At 34.8% G+C, this 12480-nt stretch overlaps 1 protein-coding gene across 5 annotated transcripts in view; it reads left to right on the top strand.

Annotated features, from left to right (window-relative positions):
* The first annotated feature begins 1228 nt into the window (after window positions 1–1228).
* The window catches only part of LOC105114320 (mRNA-capping enzyme-like), a 27819-nt gene continuing 16567 nt past the window's right edge, over window positions 1229–12480 (top strand). The window contains exons 1-18 of one of the 5 annotated variants that reach the window (XM_011010834.1): window positions 1231–1537; window positions 1781–1980; window positions 3143–3281; window positions 4688–4824; window positions 4999–5006; window positions 5185–5275; window positions 5367–5429; window positions 5956–6087; window positions 6178–6384; window positions 7598–7717; window positions 8110–8159; window positions 9089–9251; window positions 9370–9507; window positions 10800–10922; window positions 11022–11120; window positions 11371–11460; window positions 11594–11678; window positions 12133–12263. In XM_011010834.1, the coding sequence (XP_011009136.1) occupies window positions 1852–1980; window positions 3143–3281; window positions 4688–4824; window positions 4999–5006; window positions 5185–5275; window positions 5367–5429; window positions 5956–6087; window positions 6178–6384; window positions 7598–7717; window positions 8110–8159; window positions 9089–9251; window positions 9370–9507; window positions 10800–10922; window positions 11022–11120; window positions 11371–11460; window positions 11594–11678; window positions 12133–12263 (1905 nt within the window). In that variant the 5' untranslated portion in view covers window positions 1231–1537; window positions 1781–1851. Of the gene's footprint in view, window positions 1539–1780; window positions 1981–3142; window positions 3282–4687; window positions 4840–4998; window positions 5007–5184; window positions 5276–5366; window positions 5430–5955; window positions 6088–6177; window positions 6385–7597; window positions 7718–8109; window positions 8160–9088; window positions 9252–9369; window positions 9508–10773; window positions 10923–11021; window positions 11121–11370; window positions 11461–11593; window positions 11679–12132; window positions 12264–12480 lie in introns of those variants that run through there. The other 4 variants (XM_011010835.1, XM_011010833.1, XM_011010836.1 and 1 more) reach the window with 4 other exon arrangements.

The following is a 12480-nucleotide window of genomic DNA, read 5'->3' as shown; positions in this document are numbered from 1 at the left end:
CAACAAATCATAAAGCCAAATTATAAGTTAGCATAACATCAAAAGATTAATTTGAAAAAATAATCTGACCTTAATAAAAAAAATATTAAAAGAATAAACAATTAGGTTCATTGCTCAAATAATAGCCACCAAAGACAAATCCTATATTCTTTTATGTTGGTAGATTGGTCCCTCAATTTTTTTTTGCTATAAATAAAAAATGTGTTTTAGCAAAATCAAGAAACATTCTAATATCAAAATAATTTTTTAACATTACAATAACCTCATAAAAAATAAAATAAAATAAATTATATGACCAAATTCTAAACCTCATAATATCAAAAGATAAATTAAAAAATTATTAAAATAAAAAAAATATAATCTTGTTATCTATAATGCATCAAGTCTTGGTACATAATGGATCGCACAATAAAATCAACACATTTCTTAAATTGTTTTTAAGTTTGATGAATAAATAAATTTGAACTTAATATTAATTAAAAAATAAATTTATTATTAATATTAGATTTTTTTTAAAATTAATAAAATGATTTTTTTTAAAATAAATATAATGTCTAAAAAATATACCAAAATTATCATAACTAAAAATTTATTTATCAAACTATTAAAATTTTATGAGACGCACAGTTGCATAAGAGCAACTAAAACATTGTTGTATCAGTAATATTTTTCCAATAATTTATTTATAAAAATAACACATTTTTAATTTCAACTCTTTGCCAAAAAAAAAAAAAACTAACAAATCCAACAAGTTTTATTTAACACAAATTCATAATCAATTGAACATAAATCGCATAACATGTAGTTTAATTTTATTTCAAGTTAATTTATAACTAAACAAACTCAATTTATAATTAATTAAAAAATTATTTTATTGTATCAGCAAAATAAATTAAAGATGGAAAGAGAGAGAAATGATGCACCGGGGGAGAAAGAGGTGTTCTATCACTGTAGAGAGGGAGCTTTCATGGTGGAGGGAGAGATCAAGAGAGGGGAGGTGAGGGCCACAGGGAGGAGGAGAGTAAAAATAAAAATAAAAATAAAAATAAAAATGAATTTTGCCAATTTTAATTCGATTGGACACGTAGATCAGACAGGCGCGTCTCATTAACTGTATTATTTTGAAAAATAAATTTCAACCATGATAGTTTGTGCCAGGCTTAGCGGCCATCCTATTTTTGTTAAAAACTCCAATCAAGGTGCTGTTGAGCTAGTTTCTCCAAACTTAAAAAAAGAAGAAAAGTATTCTGATTTCTTTTTTCCATTTTTTTTAAACTACCAAACAATAAAATAATCTCACTATTTTTCGATTTGTTTATCTCCTTGCATATTTGAGCTCCGAAGTCCTAACCTCTGTCTCTCTCCTGTCTAGGGTTTCGAACCCAAAAAAAAAAAGCAAGAACGTTCGCTTACAACTCCCGCTTCATGATTCTAGGGTTTTAATCGGCAGAGAGTCAAAATCTCTCCGCCACAGCCACTTCATATGCACTCTGTCTAGTCCTTTTGACCGGGGTGTTTCTTCGATTTCTTGATAACGGTGAGGTTTTGAACTCTTCTTCACTTCCCGCTTTCTGTGATTCCTTTTTCACCCTCTAATCTCGGTATTTAGGGTTCAATCAATTGATTTTGAAAACGCAATTTTAATTTCTTTGGAGGAATTAGGTATCTTATTTTTTTTTATCAGGTATTAGGTCGATCTCATCTTTTGATAGTTAGTTTAATTTATAATGTTAATTAATTGAACCAATTGGTGATTAATTATTTGAATTCGGGTTTGCAGCAGTAGGTGCTGTTGCTAAGAAGGGAATTTGAGATTTTTCATGTTGCTTAATGTTGGTTGGTGGATGTTGAATGGTTGTTACCATGGATTTAAATGTTTTGCCGGGGCCTGAAGATAACGATGATAATTTTGAAGGGAACGTAGAAGAACACGGTGCTCCCGAAGAACGGTTTGAGTCTGCTGCTGAAATTGCCCGCCGGGTAATTCTAAATTATATTCTTGCATTTTGTTATGAGTATCCTGAGTTAGAAGAACGCTTTTTCGTTCTAAGTCATGTAATGCTCTGGTGAATGAGAATAATCAGGAGAACTTTACTTGAGTTTTGTTATTGCGGAAGGGTAAAATATTGCTGTGATGTTTGTCTTGGCATTTTTACACGAGGGCTCTTTTTGTGACTGCGGGTTTGGTAATTTTGTTACATGTAAAGTACCATCCAGTTATTTGAAAAGTCATTCAAACCAGGTGATTATTGTCGTTTGTCAAGAAATAGGAATTGAAGCAGCTGTAGCTGCATGGAGCTTTGGCATTGGACCCCAATTTATCATATTGTAGCAGTTGGACTAAGTATTTTGATTGATCAGAATTTAATTTTTTTTTTTTGTTGTCTTCTCTGCCGGGTGCCACTTTAAGAGTGGAAAATGGATTTGTGCCTTAGAATATATCACTTTTCAACTTCAGTAGATGGAAGTCTTAACAATTGCAGATGGCAATCTTTTTATATAATCAATTCATCATTTTTTTGGGGCTAATATACAAATGTGATTATGCAAGCACGTTGTAACAAAAGGTTGGAGAATTTTGTTTCCTTATGGATATCATGTGTTTTTAAAATGTGAATTTGAGTCCTTGGAGCTTGGCTGATGGGAGGAGAAGAATGTAAAACCTGTAAATTTATTAATTAAAGACTTATTTGTGATCATCAAGTCCCAAGGGAAAGTAATAACTTTTCTCTTGTAATAAAGTGCGCACAGCACATTCTCTTATAACCAAGTTAGATAAGCACTCAGTTGACATGTTATCATTACTATTTTCAATGCTGTGGGATGGAACACCTAGAAGTTGTTTAATACTGTGGAAGAGGCACTCTCCATTTGATTGGGGTTCAATTATTTTGATTGCTAACATCTTTTGTGGACTCTGAATAGAATGAAGGAGAGATTTGGCTGTCTGTTCATTTGACTGATTTCTAGATTAATTTTCTTTGGGGTTAAATTGACAGTCTGTTTTACCTGTCTTGCTCAATCACCCATCTGGGTTTTCTTTTTGCCCTTTTGTTTTTGGATGATTAATATGCCATTATGTTGCATTTGTTTGTGCTCTGTATTCATGCTTGACTGTTGATCTTATGTTCATCCTGATTAGGAGCGTGAAGAAAGACGCAAACGTTTGAGAAATGAAAATATGGAAGACAGACCTGTGCATTTGTCTCGGCAACCAGTGCATGATAATCCTTTCCCATCTAAACACTATAAATCTTATGACAAAAGTAAACTTCCTGCTGGTAAGTTTCTTATCTAATTACTCTATGCAGAAATGGCTTCTGTGGTTTGCATTACAGATGGTTTTTAATTGTACTCACTGATTTCATTGCTGTATGTTGAGTTATCCATTAGAGGTGTACGTTGCTGCCTTACCATGTTCCTGAGTATCAATCCGTCATTGATTGTTTGTTTGTTAAATTTGCACTTATTGGTGGATCTTGCTTGCTACTGAAAAAATGTAAAAAATATTTTGACACCAAATTGTGTGTTTCTTTTGACATTTATAAGCAGCAGGATATTTGTGAGTCCCTTTGGGCCAACGCGTTAGTCCTCTATTGTCTGGGATTGACCATATGAAGGTGTAATTATTTTTTCATGTTCTGTTGTACCATGGCTGTGAGTCTTGGAGTAGCTTAATCATTAGTTCTTCACCAATTGGATTACTAAAATGTTTAGCAAGAAGGTGGAGTAGCATTCACCACTTCCAAGATAGCTTTTCAATTACATGATTGTTTAGAATTTTAGATGTTCTTAGATATTTTATTACTTGGTAGCATAGTTTTATTTCCTATCACAGCAGTATTGTTTCAGGAATTCATTTTTTCATATTTAGTATTGATTGCTTTCGTTTATTCTTGAAGAATTTTTATTTCTATCTGGTTTAGTTTTGGCATCAATATAAGAGCACCTCCTATGTATAAAGGTCACTTATATGATGATTGACAATTAACTGTAGTACTGTACTATTGGAAGATCTTTGCATTTTCTTCTTGCTCTTCTGTTTTTTGCTCCCATTTCTTTCCATATCTCCTTCCTTACCTTCCTTTCTATCCTACCTCACGCGGTTATTAACATGACTGTGTTGCATTTGTATATTATTAGTGCTACAGAAACAGACTACTTAGCATCAGAGATTGATGAATTGAATGTACTGGAGATAATTACGCTGACAAAAATTTAAAGGCTATTCCCTGGAAGTCGAACATAATTTTTTCTCGTATTACCATGGTGATTCCCTTTGTTGATGACCTTTGCCAATGAAGTCTATTTTTGGCCACAAGTATTAGGAAAACAGTTGTCATCTTTTTTTTTTTTTCTTGATATTAATGAACAGTTCTGCTGATGGGTATTTGGCCTGGTAGTGTTCCTCACTGAAGAGACAAGAGTATGGGGAGGATTTGGATTGTCTTTGTTAGCTTAAGACCTTAGAGAAGGGGGAAAAAGGAAATAAAAAGATATCTATGAATGGTTCTCTGAGTTGTGGTCTTCTGGCTTTCTCCTTTCAGCCATTCACTGGATTTCTAAGCTTTTGATTGGTCCATGTTGGTGAAACCTTGCCCTATGCTTTCCTTAGTTTAAGGACGGTGTGACTGTAGCATCTCAGTATCATTTCTTTCACTCAATTATTTGCTATTCATAATTGCAGGCTGGTTGGACTGTCCTGCATTTGGCCAGGAGATAAATTGTATCGTTCCTTCCAAGGTTCCACTTGGTGAAGCCTACAATGACTGTATTCCTCCTGGTAAAAGATACTCTTTTAAACAAGTCATTCATCAACAAGGAGTTGCGGGAAGGAAAGTAAGTATCTTGAACTTGAAAGTCATTTTTACTTCCCTTGATTCCTAGTAAATCTCGTCTATTATGAGAGGGAATAATACTGTCATGAGCACTCAATTAATTTAATAAGAACCCGACTTCTGAATCAGCCATATTATCAATCTAAAAGAACTAGATTAGAGGAAAAAAGTTCCACAATTTAGCAGGGTCACATTGCCGCTCAATTTAAAATTGCAAATAACTTTTTTCCTTAGTCATATGCATATTTCTAACAGTGTAGATTTGCATTAAGGAGTTATGAAGAATATATTTTTCTCTCTAGGGAAGGAAATATTGTCTTGAACAATTCTAAGTCTATCCACTGATTTTTCAGCTCGGTCTGGTGATTGATTTGACAAATACTACCCGCTACTATTCAACAACAGATTTGAAGAAAGAGGGTATCAAGCATGTCAAGGTGAGTTGGCAATGACAACAATTTCTTTAGTCTCTGTTTTTTACTGTAGAGCAGCTTACCTGAAAATAGCTTATTTTCTTTCATTGTCCAGATATATTGCAAGGGCCGTGATGCTGTACCGGAGAATACAGATGTAAATACCTTTGTTTATGAGGTATGCTTCTTTTGCATTACCTTCTCAGGTTTTCTATGTCTTTTTCCTCGATTGGATCTTCTTGCAGCACGTCTTTTCCCACATTTGGTATTCTTCGCAGACCACTAGCTTTGTTTCATGGTAGTTTGCACATTGTTATGTTTTTTCTATGCTATTAAGCTATCACTGTTATGAATCTCAAGTTGTGTACAGAAGTGCTAGGAGAGAGCATCATATTGGAACCACAAAGCTCAAATGTGAGCATGGGTTTGATTGTGAACATGTGTGTTATGTTTAAACCTTCATATGTGTGTTTGTTACAAGAAATTGTTGATCATGATTCTTCCTTTTAACCAAGTCAAACTGTCACTCTCTCTCCCCTATTCCCAACGAAACAGAAGCAACCGTGCCCTACCTAACTGGGGTATTTATCTATCCACATAAAGGCAGCATATCCTTCTCTAATGAATCATTTATACCTAAACATGCTGTGTTAAATGAGTGTAATATTATACTAAACAATCATGCGTTTATAAAACCTTTTCAGGTCATACAATTTCTCTTGCGTCAGAAACATACAAAGAAGTATATTCTTGTCCATTGTACACATGGGCATAATCGCACAGGATATATGATAGTTCATTATCTAATGCGTTCTCAACCAATGTCTGTCACTCAAGTAAGTTTCCAATGTTTCCTTTTTTGTATATCTCAGTTGGTTTTATTCCACAAGCTATATGTGTTGAAACCTCCTTTGCTAATTGTGCAGGCAATAAAAAAATTTGCTGAAGCACGTCCTCCAGGAATATATAAACCAGATTATATTGATGCCTTGTACTCCTTTTATCATGAAAGAAAGCCGGAAATGGTTGTTTGCCCACCAACTCCAGAATGGAAGAGGTCTTCAGAATTTGATCTCAATGGCGAGGCAGTGCCTGATGATGATGATGATGGAGGTTCAGCTAAGAACCTGCATGTATGCAAATTCTTAGATGTAACATCTAGTTGTCATATATATATATATATTTGTGGTGGCATGATATGAACAGGTGGTGTAGTGGAGGTTTTTTTGCATATAACTGGCAGTTTCTGCATGAGAACTAATTTTGGAAATGTTGGCTTTAGTGGAAACTATTAGAAAATCTAATTATTATTCAAGTCAACAAATAAAAATGTGGCAGCAGCACGGTGACAGATGTATTGTTGGTAATGATGCTCAGCTGTGATCAGCTACATCTCAGTTTTTGATCTTTCATTTGGAGTTGTTAACTAGTTAGGACAAGAATGGCCTTACTTCTAGTGACTCTGAGTATCATGATATGTAAAATTGAATTCAAAGTGTAGTGATTCTTGAATTTGTTGTCAAATATTTTTCTTTGCTTTGCATGAGTTTTACTGACATTTTAGAGTTAAGAGACATGTCTTAGATTTCAAGTTGCATGGGGATCTTTCTCTTTCCTTTAATGATGTGAAGGATGTACAGCTGTTATGCCTGCGTCATTGTTTGAAGAACTCTGAGGCTATTAAACATCTTAAAATACGGTGCTCTGTAGCAAGTGATATTAGAATGTTCTTGTTTGATGGGTTCTTATTCACGACAATAACATAGTGGCTCCCTGATGATAGGCCAGCATCCCTAACTTTTGATTGCATGCTTAAAATTCAGATGAGTAATAATTCACTGGATTTTTCCTATAATTTTTCCATGTGGATTCAATGCAGTTTTTTATATACTTCTTTTTTAGAAGCTACTCTTTTTTTTTTTCAATTGAAATTAAAAAAAGAAGATGGCTTGGTTATCCATTAAGGAAGTTCTAAACTGGATGCTCGAGTTCTGCATTAACCTTTATACTAGCAAGAAGGTGATCGGTGGTTGCATGCATTAGAGACTGATGCTGAGTTTAGACGGAAAGCTTTGTTGTTAATTATTTTAAACTTTTGGTGTTATTCTTCCTTCATCGGCCAAACATAAATGTTGCATGTTAAAAAACAGCGTAGAAAATTTTTGAAATGAAATTTATGGTGATGTATTGCTATATAACAAATTGATGGGGGGTTTCACGTCTTTTGTTTTTTCCTCTTCCTTTGCTTTATGAATTCTTATGCATGGCCTCATTTAGTTTAAATATCCCTATGAAATTGTAGCATCCTGTTTGTTTAGATTTTGTGCATTCCATTTACCATTTCAGGACAATCATGAGATGGATGTTGTAATGACAAATGATGATGTTCTGGGGGATGAAATACCTAATGACCAGCTCGATGCACTGCGGCAGTTCTGCTACCAAACGCTTAAGCTGAATGTTCCTGTAATACTTCTTCGCCTCTCTTTAAGCTTTTTTATGCTGCTCAATCATTGTTATAGTTTAAGATATCTTAGATTTGGTTTAGCACCCATGTGTTTTTGCTTCCTAAGTTACCTTATGCTGATATGCATTGTCTTGATCATTTTGACCAAGTGTGAATTCAGTTTTCTCCTTGTAATATGTTTTTCACACATCCTGCACCTCCTAGGTTTCATGTACAAATGCCATTAGTAGTTTTTTATTTTCACATAAAAAATGATTGAAATTTGATTGTGGAATGTATCCTGATAATGGGTGAAAAAATGTTGTTCATAACTTCTTAATTTTTGAAATCTTGAGCTAGAAATATCTTCATTCAGACTTCATTTTGTACTGACTTTTTTCTTAAATTTCAGGGAAGAGGAAAACTGATATTCCCTGGGTCGCACCCTGTTTCCCTCAGCAGGTCCAAACTGAATTTTTTTTATTGCTATTTTGTGTTTTTTTTATGCTTTGATATACATATTAGGTGGAGGAGCTTCAGTTTTTTGAGCTAGGATCTCTATAACTTAGAACAGAGGTGCCTCTAATCACCATCTTTTAAGCTATGATTTAGACATGCAAGGATATGAAAGAAAACCTAATATTTATGCTCTCTGGATCAAAAAATTGCTATGGTTTAGTGTTAAAAACTCAAAACCATCGAATATGATAATCTTGTAATTATTAAAAATGTTATAGTAATGGTGAAGGGAAGCTGAGATTTTATTGAGCAAATGAAGTCCTGGCATTATGATCGATAACTGAATATTGCTGTCATTTGTATTTCCTACAACCTGAATAATATTTAGGGGAAATATACAGCAAACTATCATCTGAGTTTGTACTGTTGCTTTTATATAACTTAGAACACATATATAAAATATATTTTAGTTTGCGTCCACTTTGGAGTGGCTTGAATCTCTATCTCTCATGATGGGAAATGTCTGAAGACATTGGCCCCATTTACTTGATATTTGACCTCCTCATTTGAGGTCTGGGGCAGTGGGAACTGCAAAAGTGAACTATGGAGACCTTTCCATTTGCTCAATTCAAAATTGGTTGTTTATATGTTGTGCCTGTTAGAAGGAAATTTGTGTTTTTTATTCTTTTGCTTGCTTTATTATGAATGCAGTGAAGCCTAAATTTTACAGTAGACGGAAAATGATTCTTAATTTTATTAATTTCTTTTCCCCATTTCAAATGAAGAATTGATGGACGTGGTATTTGTTCATGGGTTATTATAGTGTATTCCAATTTGGCTTACAGTGAACATGGAGCTTATGCGCCTAGTTTAACTTAATTTTTTTCTTGGTGTCACTTAATAAGAAAAGGATTTAATTTTGCGGCATGCAGGGACAACTTACTGCTATTGAGGACGCGTTATTATTATGCAACATGGAAGGCTGATGGAACAAGATACATGATGTTAATTATGGAGGATGGGTGTTTTTTGATAGATAGGGATTTTAAATTCCGAAGGGTACAGATGAGGTTTCCTTGCAGATACACCAATGAAGTATGCATCTACTCATTTCTTCCTCTAGGATGGTTTCTTTAGGACTCTCATTTGTATAGTTCTTGACATGTTGCTCAGATGATCTTCAATATGACTGCTTTTGTCTTGTTTTGATAAGGGTCCAGCTGATAAGACGCACCACTTTACGTTACTTGATGGGGAGATGATTATTGATACTTTGCCGGACTCGCAGAAGCAGGAGAGAAGATACCTTATCTATGATATGATGGCGATCAACCAAGTGCCTGTCACAGAGGTTAGATTTACAATGAAGTTTATGGACATTAAGTTATTTTTAGTGATCAAAGTCGCTTATTCTTTTGTTTTCATTCATCCCCTAAAGCAAAGAACCATCAGAGACTTTTTGTGAGAGCTATATATTTATTTGTCTATTTTAAATGAAGTTAGGGGAGCAATATTTGGTCATTTAATGAGGGCAAACCTTATGGGCAATGCTGGGGTAATTTTGTCGGATGTTAGGGGCAATTGAAGACTTTCAATTTTGTTTTGGGTAAGGGAGGGGGAAATGTTTACGTCATCAATATAATTCTGTATTCTGGAGATTTTATATGGTGGTGGCAAAAATCCTAGAAGTTTACTACATGGTGCATGGTGTTATTTCGTGGGGCAGTGTGGGCCATTTTTCCCACTGTGTATCTGTCCCTGGTGGTGTAGAATTGGTTGAAATTGTGCAATCATGAAGTGCATTCATGTGCCATTGGTGAAAAGTTTTAACAATTTATCCCATTCTGTTTAAGCCTTTGGTCAGTATATTCTTGAACATCACCCCCATCTTTGGCTGCAATTTTGGGGATTCACAACCAATGTCATAAAGATGCAGGTTTATGTGCCTGAAAGTTAGGGATGATTTGAAAGGGTGACTTTTCTCTTCACGTGCTTTTAACAAATGAGCACTAAGCACTGCAATACGAGGCTTTTCTCTGAGGCTGGCTGATAAAGATGGTTTTCACCCTGCTGTAGCTTTGTGATAGGAGTAGTTTACGAAATAAATGGAAAGCACTGGACAAGTTGGATTGGATCTCTTAAATGCTGATGTAAGTGTAAACAACAAAAGAGATCTGTTTGAGAATTCTTTCAGATTTCTTCAGTGATTGGAAGCAGGTTAAAGGGCTGTGTGGGCACCAATATAAGATGCCAATCAACTCATGAAGAATAACTGGGATGTGGAGAAACCTGTTTGTATGCTAGTCAACCATTTGATAACCTTTTTTCACTGTTCAGCAGTTGCTCTACAATTGATTTTGTTTGCCAGGAGTAGGAGGAGAAAAACATGCTCATATGGCATTTTCTATTTAATTATTTTGTTTGTTTGTATTTGCAATGATCTCTTCCTAATCATTTCAACTGATTTTCTGGGATATAGTTTGAAGAGTATTTTGGGTAATTAGAATCATTCATTTAGACGAATATGCTGTACTTGTTTCAGGAACACATAGCAGAGTATACTGTATACCTTCAACCTAATGAAATGCTTTTCCTTTATTCCATCTACTAATTATAGGCTTCGATGATCAACTGTTTCTGCAGCGGCCCTTTCATGAACGATGGAAGATGCTTGAAAAAGAAGTGATTGAGCCCCGGAATTATGAACGCCATAACATTTACCAGAGTCGAAATCCATATTATAGATATGACCTGGAACCTTTCAGGGTATGAGAAGATTTTGTATTGGGTTTGCAATATATGATACTTGTCCCCTCTTTTTTTATTACGAAATTATGTTTTTTTTTTTTTTGAATTGTTCACCAGGTGAGAAGAAAGGATTTCTGGCTGCTTTCTACCGTTACCAAGCTCCTAAAGGAATTTATTCCAAAGCTTTCACATGATGCAGATGGTCTTATTTTTCAGGTGACAAGGATGGCTTTTTGAACTGTTTGCACAACTCATCCATTGGAGATTTTTTGTTCTAAATACTTTTAGCATTTGTGTCCTGATATTGTGGTCCTATGTGAATGATCTAATAAATATCAACACCCAAAAATTCTGCATACTTTGCACCTCTCACATATCATACAGTAAAAGACTTGTCATGTGTTGGATGCTTTTTATAGTGTTATTCCATTGTGAACAAGAGATTACTCATGATTTTATTTGCCAGCGTTGGGATGATCCTTATGTTCCTCGCACTCATGAAGGCCTTTTGAAGTGGAAATATCCTGAAATGAACTCAGTTGACTTCCGATTTGAGGTGTGTCCGTCAACATCACCAAAACTTAGCTGCTAACTCTGATGTTTTTGTGTTTTCCATCTTCATCCCTTTGATGAGCTTGAAATTCCCAATTGATGTTTACATCCTGATATTTAGTTGCATGTATTGACAGGTTGATGATGATGATCGTCAGTTACTTTATCTGAATGAACGAGGGACAAAGAAACTGATGGAAGGCCACAAAGTTGCATTCAAAGGTTGATGTGATTTTTCATGCATCTTGATTTCACAAGTTTCGTTCCAGTATAGAAAATCCTGAGTTAACAATTTACGCAACCCTTGTATTGGAAAACACTGGGATTTCAGTTGATAACCTTTGCTGCCTTTGATAATCTATTCCAGCTGTTGCTAACCATTTGCTTGGTGAATGTGATGGTTGGGAGGTTCTTCTTCTTCTTCTTCTTTTTTTTTAAATAGTGGGTATTTTTCCATTCAGATTGGCAAATGCGGTATTGCTTGTTAATGCAAGCAATTGTACGGGTGTCCACTGCCTTGAGCTGAATCCCATTTTCATATGCTCATATTTTTTCATCTGGGCATGCTCTCAGCTTGCTATACATTCATTTCGTTTTCTTTGTTTCATTTACCTGGTTGTTTTTTGGCTTTCAATTTATTGTTCTGGTTCTTACTCCAAGACCTACATACTTGCAGATGATTTAGATCCCTCTTCATACTCAGGGAAGATAATTGAGTGTTCTTGGGATTCAGAGGAACATGTATGGGTCTGTATGCGGGTGCGGACTGATAAATCAACACCCAACGAGTTCAATACCTACATGAAGGTCTGTTCTATCACCTTTACATGCACACATATCTGTATTTATATATGAATTCTGATGCATGTAAGTTGTTTGTATTTGCCATGCTTTAATTAATATGCTACTGTAGTATCTATTAGACATTCTTCCTCTTCCTCTTTTATGTTTTTGATGGATTACTCTTTACTGGAGTAAATGAATCTTCCTGCTGCTTCTTAACAGGCGATGCGAAGCATCAGGG

The sequence above is a fragment of the Populus euphratica genome, unplaced genomic scaffold, assembly GCF_000495115.2.
Source record: "Populus euphratica unplaced genomic scaffold, PopEup_1.0 scaffold519.1, whole genome shotgun sequence".
Classification (NCBI taxonomy): domain Eukaryota; kingdom Viridiplantae; phylum Streptophyta; class Magnoliopsida; order Malpighiales; family Salicaceae; genus Populus; species Populus euphratica.
The sequence above is the reverse complement of the archived record's forward strand: the minus strand, read 5'-3'. Positions and strand labels throughout refer to the sequence as shown.